Raw genomic sequence first — 25899 nt, 5'->3', positions numbered from 1 at the left:
TTTCCCATCGAGCCCCCACGTTCGAAACATAGCGCAGAGATGAGAAATGGTTATAAAACATTTATTTCATTGTGGTGGAATTGCAAAATATACGAAGTATTGTTAAGCTGTAGTTTTTACTTTCATGTATAACATCGGCATAGGAAGGCAGTTCTTGCGCTACTGAAGCATGAATGTAACAACGTGCTTCTGAAGGAATTCCCATTCTCTCCAAACCACAGAAAATATACAACTTATCTGTCTTTTTTTTACTGCAAAAGAGAACCTGAAAAGATTGCCTCAAAGTGACCCGTCAAGTAAACGGTTCTTGGAAAGCATCGTCACGTGTCCTCGGCCACCAGTATTCTTGAAAAACCTACATTGCCATAACACTGGAAGTGAGAGAAGAAAGAGAAAGGTGCTGTAATGGAGCGCTCTGGAATAATTTTGACCGTGCCTAGGGATCCTTAACATGCATTGACAAAGCACACAGGGGCCTTTTGGCCTCCATTGCAGTGTGGCCACCATGGTTGGTTTTGAACACAGGTACTGGGGGTCAGTACCCAAACGCCTAGCCAATGAGCCACCACCCCACTTTCCTTACAGTGTGGTTGAGGTGTCCACTGAGAAGTGAGGAAGTTACTGCGCCATTTCCGTACCTCAAAAACCACTAATAAAATAAACAATAACGGGACAGGCCTGACAGAGTAAAGGTATGTGGGGCAGACTTGGCACCCTTCTTAGATGACTTGGGGGGTGGCCGCACCCTCTGCCACGCCCTCCTGTGGTTACTATGGTGTCTAGGAACAGAAGAGAGCAGTTTGTCTGTTCTTCAGTGGCAAATTTGACTGATTGTTCAATGGTGTTGAGACACTCAGGGAAAAAGGACAGATGTGCTTTTCGTCTAGGACACAGAAGCAGTCGTCCACATTCCTCAGTAATATTTTCCATCACAGCTGGAAAGCGGCCAAAGGTTTGCTCTCAATGGATTCTATTATAATGTTCACTATTGTGACCTAGATGGCTTGCCTCAGTGCTGTGCCAAAAGTCTGCTGGTAAAAGTTGCCGTTGTATGTGAAATGCCTGCTGGATAGACAGAAATGCAAAAGCTGGCACAACTCCACTGTGTTGAAAGGCATCTGATCTTGCCATGAAGCATCTTTTTCAAGATGTTCCTGGTGTGCTTTGACTTTGAGATCAGCAGGTGCACTTGTAAAAAGCGAGCAGACTTCCAAAGACACAATCATGTAGGTGTCTTCTGCATTGACAGCTTTTACCTTGCTGTTGAAATCGTATGTGTTCGTACCTGTCTTGTCAACGAGTGGATCCAGAACACTTTGAACGTGTTAGTGTAGCTACAATGCGTGGACCTTTCATAGTGTTGTCTATGTCAACATTTTTGAACAAGTTCACTATTCAGTTCACATGCAGGAGTTAACACCAGCGCGATGCACGCGTCCCTCACAACGGAAAGGGCAGACCGGTTGGGAGATGCACGCCTGCACGTGCTGCACAAATTCGGCAAAACTGCACTGGAGTGCATCATATTCCTCCTTCTTTCATTGTATTCGTGGCATTCGGTTGCCACACATTAATTGCTGCATGCAATAGCACATACATGAACTCGCCACGGAAGAGGTTTTTCACGTCCCCAAACGAGCTACACGATGTAAAGCAAGACGGAACGGTGGGTGGCTCTCGTCCCGACGGGTAGTGAGCTGGCAATGTCAGGATTCACTGCATTGCGTTCTTCCCAAAAGAGAAAAATAAGGCACACTACAAAGCCCTGCTCTCATATTCTCCTCACCACCTGAGGAAATCGAGCTACTTGGCAGTGTGGTTCCTACATTTTCTGCTCTCATTTAACCTGCTTGACAGAAGGAAACCGCGTGCACCAGGAACCACAGAACGCATCTGATGGCATGCGCTGACACAGTTGGTTATTCCATAACCCTTAAAATATAGTTTGGCCTATATTGGCCAAACGGATCACTGTGTTCACGATAGCATGCGTGACCACCAGTACCATGTAGGTGATCAAGTGGTACCATGGCGTTTGCTGCAGAGAACTGCTCCTCCAGAGTGACAACTGAATGAATGTTGTCGGCAAAACCAGCGCCGCATGAAGGTCGGCCAGTGGCGAATATATATATTGACGAACGACGTGTGTTGGATTGTCTGAAGGGGCGGTGCTCGGCTTGCTGTGTCCGTCATAGGGCTGCTTGATGGCGTCACCCTATTTTGCTTGTCATCGCAGGACCTTGCTGTACAATCTGCGAATACACACACTAACACACACATGCCGCTGGCTTTTCTCGTAATGGGACTAGTAATGTTTCTGCATTAAAAATTGAATTTTATATATTCCAGTTTTGGAACATTGGTAAATACAAGGTTAAGTTAGGATGCCGGGTCAGCGACCACCTACGCGCACCAGTACTTTTTATTTATTTATACAAAATACCTCTAATGGCCCTCAATTTGAGGGTATTACTTGGGGTGGGGGGCAGTACAGGCAAGTAATCAAAAGAAAGAAATAAATAAGCCAAAAATTCAAGAAACTACAAACAAAAAGCAGATAAAAGCATATGGATCCTTGGAATAAAAATACAAAACTGACATAATTAAACATTGAAGCATAAATGGAAGCATAAAAGTACAATGTGGAGAGAATGATCAATGTGTATCTTATTAACATTCCTGGCAGAGACCACTGCTACATGCAGTCCTTTAAAAGCTCTTCTGTCATCAGGAAAAGAGGTAGCTGCCCCACCACAGAGATAATTGAAGCCTTTCAAACTAATTCTGCCGAAGTCTAATGGAGGTCTAGAGTTATCTCAGTCATTGTCACAGACAGGAATGTCGCTTTCTACGACCAACCGTAGCTGGCCGTCATATGCAAGTTTTCAAGCTTTTCGTCACCTTTTCGTATTTTCTTTTCATTCATCTTTTTTGAAAAGCTCCCTCTCCATTTGTTCCTCCTCTTCTTTCGCATCCTTTCCTTCCTCCTCCACTTCCCCCACAGCATTCTTTGCTTTTTCTTTTTGCTCTCTGAGCCTTTGTCTAAGTACTCCTTGCAACATTTCCATTCCCACCATATTAACCTTATGCTTGCATCTGCTAATCGGTCATTAGGTCTCTTAAAACATAACCTAAAGCATGCTCCTCCTCACCTCCGTGCCCATGCCTATACCACTCTAATTCGACCTAAAATCGAATATGCCTCGGCTATTTGGGACCCTTACCAATCTTACGTAATTAATAACATTGAATCATTGCAGAACCGCGCCGGTCGTTTTATTTACTCCGATTATTCACGTAACACCAGCATCACAGCCTTAAAGAAACGCGCAGGTCTCCAGGATTTATGTCTCCGCCGCAAAATTGCACGACTATCACTTTTTCATAAACTTTATCATCATCCATCACTTCATAACGACTTTTTTTCTTTGCCTCCTTTGATTTTTGACCGCCGCGATCATCCCTTTAAAGTTAGGCGTTTCACGTGCAGAACATTTAACTATGCGCATTCATTCTTACCACGCACAATATCTGACTGGAACACTGCCTTCACATATCGCAACCACCACTGATCCTGATAAATATTTTAATCTTATGTCTTCAATAACTACTGCTTAACTCTTCGCATACATTGTTATTTTTTCATGGCTTCCTTTACAGGGTATGTTATTGCAGGGTATGTTATTAAATGATTCATTGCATTAGTGTTCTGTTTGTATAATTTTAATACTGCAGTAATCTTCGTTCTTTGCCGCGCTGCCATTCTTTTGATTCTTTTGCTTACTTGTGTCATGCGAAGTGTCTTATTTTTGCTTTTGTTGTTTTATATTTGTGGTTTTGTTTTATTCTGTTCATTTGCCTGTGCCCCCCCCCCCCCCCCCCCCCTATGTAATACTGTCTCGAGGGCCTTTAGGGGTATTCTGTATAAATAAATAAAAAATAAAATTGCCTAGGTATACTTTCTCAGGCAGTTCCATTCGATCAACGGGCTCGGGGCTGGGTTCATGTCGCATTGTACCACATGTGGAGGGGGTGTTCACCAAAAATCTTGTTTTGTATTTTTCTACTTCTTTCATCGTATTTTCTTATCTCCTCCTTCTCCTTATTCTTCTCCTTGTGTCATCTGCTCTGTTTCTCATGCTTTGCTACTTGGAAACAGATCCCCAGCATGCAATCAGGGCTCATCCGTGTCTCTCTATGTTGTGTCTTGATGTTCCTGCTCTGTTTATCCATTGGTATGTCACTCCAATTAGCCCAAACCACCGCCACCTCACTGTAACGATCCCGAAAACTTTCCCATGGCCGCCCCGACCGGGCACACACCCAACCGAGGAAGCCATGACTCTCCCAATGCACCTGCTCCGGTGTCCACCGGCGGCGCTGCCTGTTCACTGCGAGTGCTGCCCCCTGGGTTCCTGCTCGGTTTCTATAATGTTGACTGTTCTTTGAATTACACTGCACATTGGTTCTTTACAAGAGTGTTGATGCTTCAGGCAGTTGTATACCTTGCCGTAGCAGAATCTCTGCACATGTTATTTACCACTGGTTGGAGCACATTGCAGCTGGTGCACATGTGAAATTATCTCTGCATGGGAAGTTCTTTTTCTACTCTTGTGATTCACTTGCTGTCAGCTGCAAAAAACCATTGCAGAATTAAACTTGAAGGTGCCAATTCTGATGTCATGCTTATTGACAACAATGTGCTTTGCTTATACTCCGTTCCTGGCTGCAGAGCTCAGTCAGGTGGATGTGGAGCCCGTAGGCAGGTGGTTTGAAGCAGTGTACCAAAGCTCGCGCACTCGGCACGTCTCATCGGCGGCATCAGTTGGCTCCGAGTCATCGGATGAAGGCGAAGGGGACAGTGTTGCAGAGGAGCCTGCAGAGACCCGTTACCTGCTCAGTCTGGACCCCAAGGAGTGGAAGGTGGCTCTTTTATCCTATTTTGCTGCTCTTTTATTTTCACACGATGCTGTGCAATTGCATTGAAACATAAAAAAACTTGTTAATGTATTTGAGGGATTCTGGCTTACTGGTAGTATATTGGATGGGTGCTCATACACTTGGCATCTGTTAATTCTGTCAGTGTGACATCATTTAATTTAGCTTTTCTGTTAACTCAGCCACACCTTAATGATTTAGTAGGTGCCGGTGCCTCTTTTAGGAGAAGAAGAGTTGTGCTTTTGTTCAGTGTGTTTTGGCTGACACAGTATCAATTGAGGGCAAGTCATGTCCTAATGGGCCTCCTATTTTCATCTGTGGGGTTTCTAGCAAATCATGGAAGAATAGCAACTGCTATTTGGCAACAACTTGTTTTTGGATTTAGCAGTCTTTATGTCTTGAGGGTGAAAATTTGTGCTGGTGATGGCTTAGGTTTGGTTTGGTTTATTTATTTACAGAATACCTGCGTCGCCTCGAAGGCATTATCGCAGGGGAGACAGTTTGAAAACAACGTGTTCTTTTCGCAGAAAAAGCAACAAGAACATTGAGCGAAGTTAAAATCAAAGTAAAACAAAACAATCAGTGAACATTATTAAAGGTAACAGAAAGCTTGAACAATAGTAAGACAGGAGTAGATTCTCAGGAATACAGTCGACAATAAAAATCGCGATTATCAAACACTGAAAAACACTCTTCCGGCATCAAGTTCCAGTCTTTCACAGTTTGTGGGAAGAATGATTTAGAAAAACTGTTTGTATTAGAATTGTATTCATGCACCTTCCTGGAATGGTCATGCCGAGTCGAGACGTAAGTTGGCTCCAGGAGGTAGTTGCGGCTATCAATTCCTGTTTGATTATAGAAGATACGGTGGAAGAATTTCTCAAATTTCTTCTTCTGATGTTTAATGGTTCCCAGACCAGCAGTGATTTTATCTCAGTGATACTTTGGAAGGGGTTATAATTATTGGGTACAAAACGTGCAGCCTGATTTTGGAGTTTTTCTGATATGGGTCCCAAATAATGGAGGTGTAATCGAGGATGGATCTGATGTGCAAGAAATAAAGTGTTTCTTTAACATATTTTCATGCTGATTTGAAATTTCTACAAAGGAAGAAGAACATTTTACTTGCCTTAGATATTGACTGCTGGATGTGTGTGTTCCATTTAAGAGTCTGCATAAAATGAACACCAAGGTACTTGCACTCTGAGACGCTTTTTATGTTTATGTTTTCAACAATGTATTGTGTACGAAGTTTGAATTTTTTATTTGAAAAATGGACGTAATTACATTTATTAATATTCAGATTCATCTGCCAACGCTGACACCAATTTATTATTTTATCAAGGTCGCTTTGCAGGATAGATACATCTGATGGTGAATTTATTTCCCTGTAAACAACGCAGTCATCCACAAATAGTTTTATGGGGGACTGTATGCCATCTACAATGTGATTTATTTAGATCAGGAATAAGAGTGACCCCAGGACACTGCCCTGGGGCACTTCTGAAGATACGGCTATAATAAAAACATAGGGTCACTGACCAAGTCAAAATTTTAAAGAAACGTATTGACGTTTCGGAAGCCGTACGGCTTCCTTGTTCACAGTGGGTGAAACCAGGCAAAAGCATGCGTTTATATCTTATTCAAAAATGCGTCGTAATGATCTTGCGTAGTCAGCAGGCAGATTTCCTTGCGTCCGATTTAGTGTACCGGGAGTGGTTTGTATCATCAAGGACTCTAGATACAGGCGTCTAGAAGTGATTCGTTCTCTGGCAAGCACACGTGCCCCATCCCAATTGATGACATGTCCAGTCTCTTGCACGTGTTCGGCCAGAGCGTTAGCAGCACTGCGTCCTTTCGCCACGTCATTTTTGTGCTGCTGGATCCGTCTGCACCAGTTTCCGGATTCCCCGATATAATTCCGGTCGCAATCTTCACACGGAATCTTGTACACGACCCCAGGATATCTGTCAGGGGGAAGCGGGTCTTTCACATTGACGAGCTCGTTTCTAAGCTTGCTTGTTGGAACGTGGGCAACTTGCACGCCGTACTTTCGGAATACCCGACCAAGTGCTTCACTGATATGTGGCATGTAGGGGATGGATGCGCGTTTTGGCTTAGAAGCATTGGCGACGTCAGAAGGTGTCGGTCGCTCCAGTAGTTTCTTAAAAAGATGTGTTTGCCACAAAACTTCTTGGATAGCCATTTCTCGCCAAATCCCTTTCAACAGTCTTTAGCCCTTCCTTCAGGGACTGCTCGTTCGAGCACGTGTTTATTGCTCTTTCGACTAAAGAGCAGACGACAGAGCGCTTGTGTGCCATCGGGTGGACAGAATAAAAGTCAAGATGACGGCCTGTGTGCGTAGGCTTTCTGTACACGGTGAACTCCAGGCTCGTGGGTTTTCGCGTCACACGGGTGTCCAGAAAAGAGATGCAGCCATTCGCCTCCTCTTCCACAGTGAACTTGATTGAGGCTTCTATGCCGTTGAGGTGGTTTAAGAACCGTTGGACGTATTGTTTCTTTAAGATGCAAAAACAATCATCCACGTACCTGACGAATAATTTAGGGCGTGGCTCGAATGTTTCTAGGGCTTTCGTCTCGATGGCTTCCATTGTGAGGTTAGCCGCCGTCACGGAAATTGATGCTCCCATGGCTGTGCCGAAGGTCTGTCGATAGTAATTGCCACCGTACGAGAAATATGTGTTGGCAAGGCAAAAGGAAAGAAGCTTACATAGGTTGGGTACGTCGAAAGGTGTGCGCTCTTCAAGAGACGAGTCCTCGTTCAAACGAAGCTTGCAGGTTTCCACAGCCAGGTCAACCGGAACGCACGTGAAAAGGGAACAAACATCGAAGGAAACCATCACTTCACCACTTTCAAGTGCGACGTTCTTCACTTTGTTAATGAAGTCCACTGTATTCCGTATATGCGTCTCGGTCTTGCCAACTAGAGGAGATAAAATCTTGTGCAGGTAGCGAGACAAACTTTGAAGTGGAGACCTTGTAAAATCCACAATAGGACGCAACGGAACACCTTCCCTATGAACTTTCGGCAGCCCGTAGATAGCTGGCGCCGATCCGTTTGTGCAGAGTAGCTTGTAATATAGGCTTCTTTTTGACGGTGGAAGGAACTGAAAAATCGTTGACAGTAGCTTTTGAAGGTCCCTCTGGACTTTAGAAGTGGGGTCTTTGGGTAGGCGGCTGTAAGTTTCCGGGTCCTGAAGCAAATCTTCAATTTTGGCTTTATAAGACTCACGGTCAAGAATAACTGTGACGTTTCCTTTGTCGGCTGGTAGTATCGCAATCCTGCGGTTACTGCGTAGCCTTTCTAGTGACTTCCGCTCTTCTGAGGACAGAGGGCACACAGGGTCAGACTTGCGTATACGTGAAAGTATCCCTATTGCCTTCGTACGGACTTCATCCCTGAGACCAACGTCTAAAAGTTGAACAGCGCTTTTAACGGCAGAGATCACTTTTCGTGAATCTGGTGGCTTTCCTTGGTTGAAGTTCAGTCCGTGACTTAGAACCTGGGCTTCGCTCGGAGTCAGAGTGTAAGAGGAAAGGTTCCGTACCTCAGACAATGGTGTCGCCCGTATGCCCCTTTTTTCGGAGGTAAGTTTGTCGAGCTTCGATTCCTGGGCCCTCTCGTGTTTTTCCTTTGTCAAGCGGGCTTCTTGGTTGGCAACGAGTTGGATCTTGTGAAAAACGTCTGGAGCCGAAGATTCTAGGAGGCGCCTTTCACAGAACACATCATTGTCAAGGCATTTCAGAGTAAGTTTGCATTCTTCAATGCGGGCTTGGACGAGAAGGCGCTCCGCTTTGTTGATCACTTGGTGTCCAAAGGCAGATCTTACGGGTCTGTGCAGACGAAGGGATCTCGGCGTCACACGGTGAATCTTACAGGCCAAGTTGAATTGCAGATGCGTTCGGAAAGCTGCCAGTTTTGACGAACTACGAATGAAATGGCGGATGCTTGTAATGACTGGCTGCCCATACTTATGGCGTATGTTGATGTAGTCAAGAGTTTGACGAAACGTCGTCTGGTCAGGTAGAGGCATAATAAAAACATAGGGTCACTGACCAAGTCAAAATTTTAAAGAAACGTATTGACGTTTCGGAAGCCCTACGGCTTCCTTGTTCACAATGGGTGAAACCAGGCAAAAGCATGCGTTTATATCTTATTCAAAAATGCGTCGTAATGATCTTGCGTAGTCAGCAGGCAGATTTCCTTGCGTCCGATTTAGTGTACCGGGAGTGGTTTGTATCATCAAGGACTCTAGATACAGGCGTCTAGAAGTGATTCGTTCTCTGGCTATGTATGATGAGCTACAGCTATTCAGGACAACACACTGTTTACGACTGTTTAGGTAATTACATATCCAGTTATGGGTTTTATTATGTATATTCAAAGAGGTTAACTTGATACTTAACAAGGGATGCGAAACTGTGTGAAACGCTTTCTTGAAATCTAGGAAAAATCCATATACATGTTTATTCTTGTCAAGGGATCTACCTACAAAGTGCTGAAATTCGACTAATTGCGTGTTGCATGAGCGCCCATTACGAAAACCGTGCTGTGAAGCAGTAAAAAAGTTAATGGATTCAATGTATTTAAATAACTGACTGTACAATATATGCTCAAAAACTTTACACGAAACTGAAGTCAAGGATATAGGCCTATAATTTTCCACCGGTTTCTTGTCCCCTGATTTGAAGATCGGATTGACAGCCGCTACTTTCCAGTCCTGTGGAACCGACCCGGTTTTGAGCGAGGCTCTAAATATGATACAGAGATGCTGTGCTATAATGCTGTGACATTTCTTCAGAATGACGGATGGAGTTCTATCAGGACCCATAGATATAGAGAGGTCCAGTTCTCGTAAAAGACAGACAATACCATGTACATCGATGTTTATTTCAGGCATGCAGTGGTCAGAGACACAGTTAGGAGGGAGTGATGCAGTTGTGGCAGGCATCAGTCCCTTAGAAAACACTGATTTAAACAACTGATTAAACATTTTAACCTTTTCAGCGTGTCTGTCTTTATAGTGTTATCATTCGATTTTAGTGCGGGAATGGAAGTGTCATCGGTTCTACTTGTCCTTACATATTTCCAGAAGGCTTTAGGGTTTTGTTTCAGATCTGTGTTTAACCGGGCAAAAAATAAGCGGTTCGCTTTCTTGATACCTAGCTTTACCATCCGGTTCGCAGCCTTTAATTGTTGGCGGCTGAGGGAAGTGTTACATTTAGAGCACTTTTTGTACGCGCTTCTAGCTTTCCGTATCAACCTACGTACATCCGAATTAAACCATGGTTTATGTTTTTTTCTTAGCCGCAGGAATTTTTTAGGGACATATTTCTCTAGGAGTTCCAATACTCTCATGCGAAACGCGGACCATGAATGCTCAGCGTCACTACTTTCTGAGAGACGCTGAAAGATTGGCAAGTACGATACTAATTCTGCCTGGATGGCGTCAAAATCACCGTTCTCATATATGCATACCTGCCGTAGGAGTTGCAGACGAATCAGTACTACTGAAGTGTTTAAGTTCGTAATCACCGCGTCATGATCACTAAGGCTAGGTTGCGTAGACACTTTGGTCACAACGGTGGGGTCGTTACAAAGTACAAGATCTAATGTAGCCTGTTGTCTAGTGGGAACCAATACATATTGGGTTAAATTATTTAATGTAATCAGTTCACGAAAAGTTGTATTAATTCATGCTTTATTAGTTATTGCACCTTCGGAAGTTCATGTTATCTCCGGGAGATTAAAATCGTCGCCCAGAAAAACTGTATCAGAGGACTGATAAAATGTCAGCAAGGTTATGAATTGGAGTTTCATTATTATCAGGTCGATGGTAGAAGGATTCAAATACTAGTCTATTCCCCTTTGGGAGGCTCACTCGACACCACATGGATTCCGCAACACTGTCAAATTGAAGTTCCTCACTAGGCAGGTCGTTTGATATTAAAATAAAGACGCCTCCGCCATGCCGATGTCTATCTTTACGGTAGACAGTAAACCCCGGTGGGAATGCTTCGCTATTCATAATACTCTTGTCTAACCAGGACTCGGTGCCTAGTACAATGTGCAGCTGCACTGTTGCAACCATAGAGGAAAAAGCGTCCGTCTTATTTTTGATGCTTCTACAGTTTACCAAGAGCACCGAAAATTTTTTGGGTTCAACCAAGTCGATGATGTGGTTTAATGTCTTGAAGTTGCTCAGGCTCCCAATGATTTCAACCACCTGGGATTCTTTAATGTGCACTGACATCACACAGTACACGGGGCCCTAGCAAGGGCGTCCAGAAGGGGGGCCAACGGGGGGCGGCTACCTCCCTCCCTGAAATTTCGGATATTTTTTTTTCACTAGCTGAAAACAACTATATAGCTTGATTAGCACACTTAGGTCCCGCATATGCATATGAAACGCCCTTCAGGATTGCGAGCCAACTTTGCACTTTACACACTATGATTTAGACACTGCTGCTAACGAAGCTGTCATTGTGTTTGGTCCACAGAAGAGTCGTCACATCGTGGGAAACGATTATGCAATTGTATGCTAACAGAATTTCTGTTGGTGTCACATTTACTGTCAAACCCACTTGTAGCAATACTGGATAGAACAATATATCGGATATAACAATGAACAACCACTGCACCGTCAGCTTCACCTTGTGTGCTATGGTAAAATAAACTGCTTATAACAATGCTGTCATAGCACATAAACGGTTATAACAATTGAATCTGGTCTGTGAGAGCCAACCTTAAAAGGTACAAAACCATGGAAATTCTAGAACGACACCAGCCAAGCCGTGCTCAGCACAAAAGTGCACACGACACCAGCCAAGCCGTGCTCAGCACAAAAGTGCACATTGTTTTGAAAGAGCATTGACCTCCAGTTTCAGGAATTAACCAGAGGACTCTTCTTTCTTTCATCCGGGTTGCGTTGGTGCCCGCAAAGACTAATTAGCCACTTCACCGTTGACTGCAGAGTCACTGGGTACTGCTTCTACGAAAAAAGGCTTGCTTGCTTTCTCTAATGTTCCGGAGTCCTACTTCTGCGGAATTCCACCAAAACAGCCAAGAGAGCCCATCCCAGATCAGCCCATTCAACAAGCAGCACACCCCGTGACATACAAAGTCTGTCCAGTTTGGGGACCCCATGTCACCCACTCCTCTTTCTTGCTTCACTGTCCGCCCATGCTACTGCCCCTCCTGGAAGCTCGAGATGGTTACGGGAACCTACCAGAAAAAGAAAATGGAAGGTTCGGAGCTCTAGCATTCGGATATGCGTCCACGATTCTGCCCAAGGGCCGCGCCCACGAAACCTGCTGCTTGGCAGGAAAGAGCCGGAACCGGCGGTGAAAACGCTATAAAAGAGCGCCTGTCTGCCTCAATGGAAGGACTTCCCTCATAATTTTTTACCTTGTAAAGTCTGTCATTTGCTCCATGATGTAAATAAGTGTAAATAAAAATACCTTGTTTTCCCTGAGTCTCCTTCCCAGTCTCCTCCTGATTTCTCTTGCGGGGCACCACTGCAGACCATGACACTCAACAACGTGCGTGCGACGAGCACCTGACCATGCACATGGAGACAGTGGGCGCGCCGGGGAAGCTTGCATGCCGTAACCACGCAAAGAAAGAGAAAAGATTCCTTCTGCACCAAGGCGGAGGAGAAAGTGGGGGAGTTTCTTTTAGTGGAGCAGTCCATTACATTGGGGTGTGCCGCTCATAGAAAATGCACTGGGGCAATTTTTTTTTTGCATTCTGGACTGGCCACGAAAACTCAAGCGCTGCCTCATCCTCCTTCCCCGCTATCCTGATGCCAGCGCCGCCGACGGCACACGCTACATCGAGGCTCCCTATACCCTATCACCCCACTGCGGCAAGCACTGTGTGTGGGGTTGCCCGACTGTGCGGTCAAACCCGTGGAACTCCCCAGTCAGCTTTGCCTCGAGTGGTCCCAGATGATGGACATCTGAACCTTCTGCAAGCGTCAGCGGGTGTCTGATGGAGTTTTATCCGGCTGCCCGGCCGAAGATTTTAGTGTGTCACGTGGCAACGCTGCAGCATTTGACCAGAATAATACAAGCTTTCATCAGCGGACAGCAGCTGAGGTCATCGACTCCATAGAAGGCACTCCACCAACAGTGAGCTCCCATGACGTAGTAAGCCATGATGATTCCCTTTCTCCTTGCTTGGGACTGAATTGCGATGACAACAGTGAGAAAGCAACTAACCCGTCTCAAGAATGTGATTTGGGAGAGTTTCTAGGCAACGCTGAACTCACAAGCATTCCCTGACTGTTACGCCTTTTTTATTTACCCATGGTTGCCAAATGTTACATACGACTTTAAGAAAGATGTAACACCTGACAAGAGAACTTTTCGCTACGAGTGGCTGGCAGATTATGCTCCTTGGCTTGCATACTCAGTGACAGTGAAAGGTGCCTTTTGTCATTTTTGCGTTACTTTTCTTCCGAATGTTCACCGGTACGCAAGGGAGTTTTATCGTGCGCGCTTTCAGCAACTACAAAAAAATGCACGAGGTGTGGAGGGATCACGTGAAATCCCAATGGCACCAGGAGGCAATGGCTGCATCGCAGAACTTTGTGGATGTGATGACTGGCAAGCAACTACCCGTTGTACAGCAGCTAAGCAGAGCACTACGTGAGCAAGGTCAGAGGAACTGCAAGACACTATTTCCTATTGTTTACACCATTATCTTTCGTGCAACGCATGACTTGCCAATTCACGGGGAGCAGTCTGACAGTGGAGTCTTCAATGATCTCCTTGACTTTTGTATAGAAGCTGAAGATACTCGACTTCAGAAACACTTCGCTTTTTCTGCTGGCAATGCTAAGTGCACTTCTGTCCGCGTCCAGAACGAAATCATAACAATCTGTGGCAACACCCTGAAAGAGCAAATAGTAACCGGAGCTAATGCAGCGTTTCTTTTTCCGTCCTTGCACGCGAAATTGCAGGAACAGAGCAGGTGTCTATAGGCATTCACTTCATTGACAAGACAGGAACTGAAGTTTGCGTTTGAGAGCAGTTTTTGGGATTTGTAGACCTGGAGCTACTGAACTCTGCTTTCATCGCTGCTGCAATCTTGAAGTTTTTAACGGATGCTGGGCTGATTCTTTCAAACCTCATTGAACAGGGGTACATTGGATGCTCTACAATGGCTAGAAAAGAAGTTAGAGTGAACAGAATAATACAGAAAGAGCTTCCAAAGGCACTATTCTTCCACTGCGCAAGTCACAAACTGAATCTCATGATCAACGATTGAAATGAGGTCTCTGAAATTTGAAACGCAATAGGGATCATCAAACAAACCATAAACTTCTACCGTGAGAGCATGCTCCGAAGGAAATTGGTGCCCAACATTCTGATGCTGTGTAAAAATAGATGGTCACAAAATACAGCTCAATTAAAATCTTCTCTCGGCATTACATGGCCATAGTCGAAGCACCTGAGGAGCTCGTGTCAATGGAATCAAGCACGAAAGCTGCAACTAGGCAACAAGCTCATATCCTCTATTGTGCACCAACAAGCTCATCTTTCATCGTTTGCTTGCATGTTGTAGCGAAGTACAGCGCACGACTGGAACCAGTTATGAACGTTCTGTGAAGTGTATCTATGGACGTCCATTCTGTACACGACCACATCACTGATGTGTAGAATATTTTTCGCGGCCACCGGACTATCGCTGAAGAGCAGATCTATGACATCATGAACACTGCAAGTGAAGCAGCCACTCGCTTATTGTGTTGATATCTGTACCAAGACAAGCTTCTCGTCAGGCCCACCGACGCAGCTACGGGGTTCAGTTACTGAAGGCAGCTACGGGGTTCAGTCACCGGAGGCATACTATCGCGTGGTAATATATGTGCCCTACTTGGACTCTCTCACTGCCTCTTTGGCTCACCGCTTTTCTGAAAGCAATGCGAAGACAAACTTCTCAAGTTGCGTCCAGCAAAAGTAAAGTATTCGAGCCACGTTGAGTTTGTTTCCCTCGCTGAAGAACTCCAAGGCTTTTACTATGTCAAAAACTTCAAGGAAGCGGGTATCTCTTCGTATGAGATGTGGAAAAGCAAATCTGGGGACTCATTAGAAAACGTACTCTGAACTTCTGCTTGAGGCCAAGGCATTCTTCCCCACTGTAGTAAAAGCCATTGAGGTGGCTCTGGCCTTGCCACTTGCACTGTCGCACACTCCTTCAATACAGTGAGGCGAGTGAAAACCTGAGTACGCCCAACAATGACAAATGATAAGCTGGATGGGCTTTGTATGATGAATGTTATGCATTATAGCGTTATAGATGTGATACCGCACGCGCGGTCCTTTAAATTGAGGTCTAATTGCACCGAGCTTTGATCGCCTGCAGTTCGAGAATACTCAGCAATACTGACCGTTCTTCTTCATGAAGTGATAGTAACTTTTCACATGTTACTTACTAAGTTTATATTTTTGTTTATTAATAAAATTCAATGTATGTTCTCCAAGCCTAGCACTAATATGCTGTTTCTAATTTTTGTTTCATGTGCATAGTTCTGACCACAGATAGTGCCTTTTTGGGGCTAACCTACCACCTCCCCCATCTCCGACCATCAGGTGCCCACCCCCCCCGTAAAATGTTCTGTAGACGCCCTTAGCCTCTAGTATTTCACCTCCACCGAAATGCGACCACCATGGCCGGGATCGAACCCGTGTCTTTTGAATCAGCAGTCGAGCACCATAACCACTGAGCCAATTTGGTGGCTCACAGAAGTGCACAGACAGCATTCACCAACAACTGCTACTCTCAAGGCAGGACACCGGGGACAAACTGAAGTTGGGCTGCATTGTTCGATTGCCACATTTTAATTACAAAGAGACTACTTTCACTGAGAAGGGAGCTTAGCTTTTATAAGCTGGAAAAGGTCAGAAAAAGAACTACAGGTGTCGCCACCATCAGCCTTTTTCGCAAGCAAATTGTGGTGATGACAATAGTTTTCTGCCTGCAGAACCAAGAGGCTAGGGTTCATTTCCATTCAGTACTGAACGGTTTTCACAGAGTGTCCTTGTGTCCTGGCGTCACCGGTTTGACACCAGTGCTGGGAAAATACTTCAATCCAAACAAACGTCAGCTTATCCAAAAAGAGACATAAAACGATTTGGTTCTGAGAACTGTAGCAGTTTTAAGGGGCTGAGTGTGTTCTCTGCACCTACGACGAAACCGCTATGGAAAGTAAATTCGTGCACGCGTGGGCAGGGTGCCCTTTGAGTGGCTCTGCCACGAAGTAGCCTCGCGAACTCAAAGTACGATCACACTTTGTAAACACAAGCTTTACTCTGAAATACATGAAAACTCGTACAGCGAGCATGCAGGCTCATGGTGGCAGGGCGCAGCTCATAAAACCATAGACAGGACATTCCACATGCACGGGAGGTAGGAGGCGGAGGGCTGCCATGGTGCTCAGCTCACGGGTTCTTCGAAACGTTGGTTCGCCGTTGTTAAAGAACAAAAATTGCATGGAGTTGTCCTCAGTAATCATTTAATGCAAGAAAAACGCAAATATGGACATATTTTATTTGTTGTGAAGCAGCCGGACATCATCTTATATTTACTGAGGCAAAGAAGAATAAGAAGAAGTAGCCGCACTGCCATCGCTCAGACCGAGCGCCTGCTGACCTGAACAGACGAGAGACTTGGTCGCCGCCGCCTGAGCGTTAATCTAAGCCACCGTTACATTTGGTGGAGGTTCGGTTTAGCATCCTCGTACCGCCCTGGACCTGCGCAACCACACGCTACCGACCCCCGCTATGCCCGAACCCGCCCACCACCGAGCCGTGCAGGTTGGCTCACCAGTCCTCTGTTCCGGCTCCCTCCGGCAGCGGGACCCCGCATTCTTCAGCGGTACTGACGACCATGACACTGAAGACTGGCGCACATCATACGAGCGGGTGAGCACATATAACAAGCGGGACGATACCACCAAGTTGAACAACGTCATCTTTTATTTGACCGGCGTTGCCAACCTGTGGTTTCGAAACCACGATGCAGACTTCTCCACGTGGACTGCTTTCAAGGCGAACCTCACCGAAATGTTCGGACGTCCTGCTGTGCACAAGCTACACACCGAACACCGCTTGTGCGAGCGCTTTCAGCAGTCGGGTGAGATGTTCACCAGCTACATTGAAGACGTGGTCAACCTATGCTTGCGCGTCAATGCCCAGATGTCCGAGGCGGACAAGATGAAGCATATTCTGAAAGGCATCGAGGATGACGCCTTTCAGATGCTGCTGTCGCGAGATCTCCGCATCGTTGCCGAAGTCGTCAGTCTCTGCCAGAGCTACGACGAGCTGCGCAAGCAGAGGCTCATCACTCGCCAGCATACAGCAGTGCCTGTCGAGTCGCTTGCCGGCCTGTCGACTGCACCCGACCACTCGCAACTGTTGGCGCACATCAAAGATATTGTGCTTGAGGAAGTTGCCCGAGTCTTTCGCAAGAGGAAAACTAGACACTGCAGTTCCTGAGGCGAGAACTGTGCCACCAGCGAAATGTCCAAGGCCTCAATTATGTCCCGCCAATCTGATCGCCGTTTCCGTAGAGGGTGTTTCTGTTCTGGTGCTTGTCGACACCGGTGCTGCTGTTTCTGCCATGGCCGCCTCCTTTTGCTGCTCCTTGCGAAAAGTGACGACCCCACTTTCTGGATTCTCGCTGCGCACCGCAAGCGCGCAGGCTATTGCGCCGTTAGCGACGTGTATGGCTCGCGTCGTTATTCAGAAAATCCTCTACTTGATTGAATTCGTCATTTTGTCAACCTGTTCTCATACAATCATCTTGGTTGGGACTTCCTGTCACGCCATAACGCAGGCATCGATTGTGCTCGTGCTGAACTCGAGTTCTTTGCGCTCAGCGGTTCCTCCCCGCCCGATGCCCCTTCTGCTGCTCCTGACAAAGCCGTTGTTGCCGAAGACACTGAACTGCCTGCCTTTTCTTCTGTTCTTGTGCCCCTCACTTCTGACCTTGTTCACGACGGCAACATACTTTTTACACCATCACCCCTCTTTCTGTGCCGCAAGTACCTGTCCATACCTTACGCCGTCCTCACTCTGTCAGCTGGCCTTAGCGCGTAGTTTGTGACCAATCCATTTACATATGCTTCCGCTGTGCGTCGCGGTGAGTGCCTCAGTACCGTGCAAATCATTGGCTTCATTCTCTATCGCGATGAAAATGACGATTCGCCATCCCTCGACCTCGATGCCCTCAGTTTGCCGGTTCCTGCACTCAACACGTCGTCTCCAGACGTTTTCCATTCCTCCATCGACGCCTCACTTCCTGCACCTCAACGCACTCAACTGCTCGCGCTGCTTCATCAATTTCGTTCCTCCTTCGATTCACACCAACCCGCTTTGACCCGCACGTCGACTGTCGCCCACCATATCGACACCGATGACCACGCACCTCTGCGTCAGCGGCCATATCGTGTCTCCGCCAGTGAGCGCCAAGTTATTCAAGACCAAGTTGACACCATGGTTCAGAGCGGCGTGATCCAGGCCTCACACAGTCCCTGGGCTTCGCCCGTGGTCCTCGTGAAGAAGAAAGATGGCTCTATTCGTTTCTGCAGCCACTGCATTGTCCTCCTCGCCCCTTCAACCGTGTTGGCATCGATATATATATATATATATATATATATATATACGGTCCTCTGCCGTACATCGCTGCTGGCAGCCACTGGGTCATTGTTGACATTAACCACTTGGCCCGGTATGCAGAAATTGCCGCGCTCCCGGCTGCTACAGCTCGTGAAGTAGCGTCCTTCATTTTGCAGCGCTTTATACTTCGCCACGGTGATCCTCGTGAACAACTCAGTGACAGAGGATGCGTATTCTTGTCTGATGTCGTTAAAGCTCTACTCGCCAAGTGGAATATAATTCATCGGACTTGTACAGCCTATCATCCGCAAACAAATGGTCTAACTGAACGATTTAATCGCACTCTGGACGACATGCTGGCGATGTACGTTACTGCCAACCACACGAACTGGGTCCTCGTTCTGCCCTATATTACGTACGCCTACAACACTGCTACTCAGTCCACCGCCGGTTTCTCCCCATTTTTTCTGCTCTACGGCCAGCATCCATCCGCTCCCATCGACACAGTTCTCCCATACCACCCTGCCTCATCTGAGTGCACAACTGTTTCTGAAGGTGCCCAGCACGCCGATGACTGCCGCCAGATTGCACGGTCGCTCACGGCAGACACTCAGGGGCGCAAAAAACATCGCCGTGACGACGGTCAGCATGATCCGGATTTCCCACCCGGTTCACTCGTCTGGCTGTGGATTCCTTCCACTGCTCCTGGCCTCTCAAAGAAACTTCTTTCGAAATACCGTGGCCCCTACCACGTCCTGAAGCGCACATCCTCCGTGAACTACCTTATTGAGCTCTTCACACCATCTTCTAATCTTCGCCGACGTGGTCGCGAGACTGTACATGTCCAACGACTCAAGCCATACTATGACCCGGTTCTGTTGTCGGCACCCTGAGTCGCCAGGATGGCTCCTTTTCTCCCCGGGACCATTGTGAAGACGAAGGACATCATCCTATATTTACTGAAGCAAAGAAGAAGTAGCCACACTGCCATCACTCAGACCGAGCGCCTGCTGACCTGAAGAGACGAGAGACTCGGTTGCCGCCGTGGTTTCGCCGCCGCCTTAGCGTTAACCTAAGCCCCGTTGCATTATTTATTGTACGAAAAAAAAAACGTGAAATGGCAGAATTTAAGTTGATAGTCTCATCACATTCCTTAAAGTCCCCTCCCTCTGGCACAAAAAAAAAAGTTTTTCAAAATACTAAGTAGAAGTAATTTTAAAACAGCAAAAACCGAAAAACCAAACTGAAACTGAATTTTGAATGAACTACTCTATAAACGCTTGTAACAGACGCATTTTTCTTAAAATTCAGGTGTAAATCTTTTGAGGAGTGGCCTTTGCACGAACTGAGAAAAAGCTTATAATCTGACGTTTTTTCACAATTGTCTAGTCCAAAACGGGGAATGTGGCCCATACACGAGATTATCTCTTACTTCACGGCGGCCGAACTATGATGTGATGGATACTGTCACAAAACCAGCCACGTGTGGTTTGATTGGCTGAACTGAGGACTGTAAGTGACAGTTTGGATAATTATGTGTGTGAAATGACAGAGAAGAAGCTCAAAATTTTGTCGTTCAACAAACGCAAAGTGATTATCAATAAGCATACAAACTATGACGTCACATACACAAAAGTCCGTGTAGAAATTACATGGAGGTCATGAAACGGGAGATTTTAATACGCATTCATTTGTGCTTCAACAAAACACCACCTGATTGCAAAATTCTTCGCAAAAGTGGCAGTGGTGTGAATTGTGCTTCTTGCCCGTGTTGCTGTGCGCAGAGCCAGGACCACTACCGGGTATTGGGCCTGCAGACCAAGCGGTATGCCGCAAGTGACCATGACATCAAGAAGGCCTGTAAGGAATGTTCCCGCACCTTTCTGAGATGCCTGGAAGTGTAGCAACAAGTGTTAAGCTAGCACCTAGTAATCTAGAAGAGAAAAATGGCAGAATTTGTTATTTATGTTTTGGATGCTCACTGTTAGCAATAGAGGGAACTTTTAGCATTACAACTTCAGTTTCACTTGTTGGAAAATGACACTAACGCTAAGTGCCTCTCACTTGAAATATGCTGAATTATTAGTGACAGGGTTTTTGTTTTGCTGTTCCCTTGGTTGGTTTCATCTATTTGCACGTTAAATCGTCCCGAGGGGTAAAAGCGATGTGACTGGGTGGTGGGGCCACAGATCGCCGCAAGGTGCTCCTGCACCACCCGGACAAGCGGAAGACAGCGGGCGAGCAGGTCAGAGACCTCGACCATGACTACTTCTCATGCATCACACGGGGTGAGTGGCTTCTCGGCATTGTGGTCTTCCTTTATTTCCTTCAGCACCTGTAAACGAGAAACCTGGACGCAATAGTTCTGATTGCCGCTGATAAGGATAACAAAACTTTTGAGACTACAACACTTAGGTGTCCAGTAGCAGTCAAGGCTTTGCATAGTGTAGCTCTCCACTCGACTAAAGCTGCCTGATCCGTGCCATACATGGCTTCAGTTGCAATGATACATTTCAGCCAGCCTTCACAGTAGAGCTGTTCTTGGTGCATTCAGGATCGGTGGAAGAGTGTTTACACCATTCAAGCACGGATGGGAATGCCGCTACATGTTCTTCATAGATAGCAGTACTTGATTAGTTTTAGTGAGGTTTAACTTTCCTACCAGAGATTTCAGGGCCACTTGAATTTTTGAGTTGTCATCTGATTCGACTGATGGAAAGCACGAAAAGATGGCATCAGTTATACACCATCCTGTCCGGTGTACTTTTGGAGAGGAGTATAACATTATTAGCACATTCATGTAGATCTTAGTCTCTCATGATTACAGTGGGTGCAGTGCTCGTGGTTTTGGCAGGAATTTATGTTTTAATTGGTTAAGAAAGTCACTTCAGAGCTGACAGTAGCACCATGCTGCGTTAAAACTTAGCAGCTGTTCATGTAGTTGCATGGGGGGGATATCTAGTCTGTTAACAGGACTGAATGCCATGCAGAGGGTTGTTATTGCTGGAAGATACTCCAGATGTCATAATTTTTTACTTCTGTGATGATTCACCATTTCTTACACGGTTTGATCTGCTTTTCCATCAGTTCTTAAAACATTTTCAGCGGCCACTATGCTGGCAGTGGCTCTACCATTGAAAAAATAAATAGTTGCCGGTACATGTGAACGGTACTGCCAGTCTTATTTTACTGAAAGTGTTTTTAAAACCACCTTAATCTTTTTAACTGTTGTTTTAATAAAACTTGCACACCTCAGTTACTGTCAGGCTCATTTCTCCACCTTTGGTTTATTATTTGAAGAAAATTACTATTTGCTTCAAACCCAAAAACACTATTCATGCAGGCCTAGTACAGATGCTTTTTTGGCAAGTGGAAGTGGCCTCTGGGGAAGGAGGTGGCACACTTTCTGTGACAACTAAAGATTGCGGAGGGCTGCTGGCTAACATTTAGGTGGCACCAGATGAGAAGGGGCTTACAATAAACAGTTCAAAAACAGAACAGTTAGTGCTTTCTGTGCATGAAAGGTCACATGAAGAGGTTTGTTGATTGCATGCAAAATTTAGTTTATTTTCTTCCACTAAGCTATGAGAACTGTCATGTGGGCCAGACTTGCTCCTGTGTGAAGAACTGATTCAAGCAGCATGGTAAGATTCACAGTGTGTTTGCTGCTAGCAGTTCCCTGGGGCCACACTGCTAGGAATGTGGTTTTTCTGGGGAATTAAGCTGAGGTAAAGTTGTACAATGGCGTCACCAGCATCTGGTACCTGAGATTGTTGTGGCAGCAAAGATAGCTAGGGTTTAGAATCATGTTGCCCTCCTGTTCATAGCACAAGCTGGAAAAGAGAAAAGCATGTGGCCGAGGATGAGATATAGTTATGTTTTCTTAGGCAGTAACTTCCATATGATTATTATCGTTGCCCAGATGACCACACCATTCCTTTTCATTCTGTGCGTGGTTGCTAGCCATATAAGCTCGCTTGCAGTCAGTGCTTGTAGTGGTTTGCTTTCTCCTGTAGTATAATTGTCATTTTTGATGCTGTTTGTTGCATCATGAATTACCAGCTTGCCTGTGTTGCCATTTTACTGGTAAGGGTTGTATGACAGCCGGCTTTAGGAATCATGAAGGTGGCAGTCAGTGATAGCAGGCAACAACTATATGTGAATGAGGTGAGGTACTAAAGAAATGCTCTTGTCTATGTATAACTTCACGTATGGGGTGGCGACCGCAGCGGTGGCCAAGTTGTTGAGCATCCGCCTCGCATGCGGGAGGTGCGGGGTTCGATCCCCAGTGCCGCCGGGTACCCACCGGTGATACAATGGGTACAAGCTTTCCCCTGGTCTGGTGCTCGGCTTATTTAGGGTGAAATGCTTGGAAAACGAGTCCTTGACCCCACCTTGAGAAAAAGAAAAATACCTTGTGTCATGGCGCTCTTTGGCCGTAGATGCCCTTGCGCCATAAAAATCCATAATCATAATCATAATCACGTATGGGGTGGCGTGTGAGCGACACTGGACCAGCAGGCTTAATCTTAATGCCAGCTTTTATCCTTCCCTCCTCACAGCATATGAAATATTGGGTAATCCGGTGCGACGGCGTTCCTACGACAGTGTGGACCCCGAATTTGATGATGACATCCCGACCAACTGTGCTGAGTCACGAAACAACTTCTTCACCACGTTTAGGCCAGTCTTCGAGACAAACGCCAGGTGAGACACTGTGCCATGGGAGGTGTCACATTGTGCTGGTGGTTAAGTTTGTCGTTCTGTTGGCCATGGCTGTCAAGCTTGAAGTGAGTCTGAAGTGAAGCTAGTCAGGAACAGCGCCAGGACATTCTCAGTAGGGTGGCGGGGGGGGGATCCAATTTTTAAAAGCGAAAGCTCTACTACGCCAGTCTGAACCAAAGTTTCACTGCTGCACCGAGCTCCACGCTTCGCCGTGGCATACCTCCGCTGGATCGCTAGACTAAGATAGTATATAGGCGTGTACTAGTTAGAGTGGTTAACCATGGTGACATCATATTATAGTAATAACCATGATTAGTAGTAAACATATGAATGTCCACATGTAATATGTCTGGAAAGAGGAAGTTTAGCCTAATTAAGCAATAGTAATTAGATTAATTACCATGATTTATAATTTGATATGTATGTTGCTATATCAACGGATAACTACAAGTGCTAAACATGTGACGTGACCTTAGGATTGGCCCTGAGAAAGAATTTAGTGAAATGTAAAAATATTGATGAGTGAACGGATGATGTCATATACGGTATAATGCAATATAAAGCACGTGACTTATCACGCGCGTTCTAAAGGCGCTTGCTGATGCTGCTGTCACTACAGACGGTGGCAACATGGACGGAAATGAAGACACAGTCACTTCGACGAGCTTCAGTGCTGGCAGTTGTCCGAAATGTACTCAACTTTGCAGACGCCAAGCCGCATCTAGTTGCCCGATACACCATAGCTTCAGCTCTCTAAACTAGTTCAACAGTAATTAAACCACATCTAATTTTTTGTAGGCTCGATGCCTCTGTGGCTTTGTGCTTTGTCAAGATAAGATAAACAAAATAAATAAAAAGGAGCGGCGAGAGCTCCAAATAGTCAGGCTTGATATGAGCAGTATTCTAAGGAAATGTCTTTCTTGTTCCAATCTGAAGGAAGCACTCGGTAAATTTTTTTGTCTTCTCCGGAAGATTTCTGTAGTGGCAGTTGTCACGCCATCACTGCTAGTGTTTTAGGAGGAGAAATTGTTCCGTAACAGATGGCACAGGGCAGGAAGGCATTGTGAAGGTCTCTGATTTCCTGGGGTGGGAAATTTTAATGTTCTGCAAATTGAAAACAAAGAATTTGCAGCATTCGACGAAAAGTCTCCTGCATGTTAAAGGCAGCTCCGGGTTTTTTCTAACATTTTGATTTAATTATCGCATCACATTCCACATCGCATCACATTCTGACACAATAAGCCATTTTTCAAAATACCAAGTAGAATTGTTTTAAAACAGCAAAAACAGCAAATTTAGACCGAAACTCGATTTATGGTCAGGGATGATGCTTCAGATGAAAAGTTTGACCAACACTTGTAGTGCACAGCCAGTTAAGATCAAGAGATTGATCACCGAAGACGTTTCAAGCAAGTGAAGGCCTGTTGCAAGGTTAAAAAAAAAACACCAGTGAAAGCTGAAGCCATTCATTATTTATAGTGTACGCTTTATGCACAAACATAAAAGAGAACCTACACAGGCGACAGGTCTTCAGAAAGTGAGCCTCACTTTCCAAATGCGTTCAATGTCAATGGCTTGTGTGCAGGTGGTCGACCAAGCGTGACGTCCCTCCGCTGGGCGACGAGAACTCCAGCCGAGACGAGGTGGACCGGTTCTACCACTTCTGGTGAGAGTGGCTCATAAAGGGAAGGCGTGCAGACTCGCTGTTTCTGAGAGTCCCTTGTAAACTGCATTTCATGGGAGCTTATGAAGTTGTGTGAACACTGAATCGCAGTTGATGTGCTCTGTGGCACACTTCACCGCTGGAAGTTGCTTACATTCTTTTCTGTTATGCCAGCGCCTTGGTAGGTAATGATGTTGAGTTAATATATTGAACAGGAACGTGAAATAAGAATACAGCAGAGGTACGAGCGGAGTATTGGGGGTTCAGGCTATGCTAAGCCAATACGTTGCTGTTACTCTGTGGGCTAAGAGCACTTGCTGCTGGGCTAGTTGGTTTTGGTTCATAATTAAATAGTTTTAGGCGCAAAAAAGGACAAGACACATAGGGTAGGAGACAGGACGAAGCGCCAACTTCCAACTGATTTTATTGCATGCGTGAAACGTACTTAAATAGCTTGTCGTCACATGTGCAGATGGGTCACCTAAAGCTCAAGTACGACTTGATAAGGCGCGCTCCAGGAATTTCTTTTCACAGTTGTACAATACTATCGATGTGTCGCTTACGCACAGGTCACCTTTCTTTTTGATAAAAAACGCTTCTATCAACTCCCTAGCATTAGTATTCCAGCTTTTGCCCAGAATGCGCACATCAGTGAAGCAAGGCTCACAATTGCGGGACGGGCACTTACTAAGGTGCTTAGTTAGATGTGTGCCTTCCTTCTTCTGCTCTACGTTTCTCTCATGTTCCCTCGTTCGCTCATTCAGGCACCTGCCAGTCTGGCCTATGTAGGAGTGCCCGCAAGACAGGGGGATTTCGTAGACCACCCCTTCAGCACATTTTACGAACGGTCTCCTGTGCTTTGTTCCGCAGCCTCGTTCCTTGCTGTTCTCTTTATCAGTACGGGAGCAAAGGCCACCTAGCTTTCT

At 45.8% G+C, this 25899-nt stretch overlaps 1 protein-coding gene across 1 annotated transcript in view; it reads left to right on the top strand.

The window, feature by feature from the left end:
- The window catches only part of LOC144096597 (dnaJ homolog subfamily C member 2), a 79684-nt gene that overhangs the window by 6579 nt on the left and 47206 nt on the right, over window positions 1-25899 (top strand). The window contains exons 2-6 of the mRNA XM_077629404.1: window positions 4733-4923; window positions 20370-20445; window positions 20775-20873; window positions 23148-23292; window positions 24896-24976. Of these exons, the coding sequence (XP_077485530.1) occupies window positions 4733-4923; window positions 20370-20445; window positions 20775-20873; window positions 23148-23292; window positions 24896-24976 (592 nt within the window). The remainder of the gene's footprint in view (window positions 1-4732; window positions 4924-20369; window positions 20446-20774; window positions 20874-23147; window positions 23293-24895; window positions 24977-25899) is intronic.

Source organism: Amblyomma americanum, chromosome 7 (genome assembly GCF_052857255.1).
Source record: "Amblyomma americanum isolate KBUSLIRL-KWMA chromosome 7, ASM5285725v1, whole genome shotgun sequence".
Classification (NCBI taxonomy): Eukaryota; Metazoa; Arthropoda; class Arachnida; order Ixodida; family Ixodidae; genus Amblyomma; species Amblyomma americanum.
The sequence above is the reverse complement of the archived record's forward strand: the minus strand, read 5'-3'. Positions and strand labels throughout refer to the sequence as shown.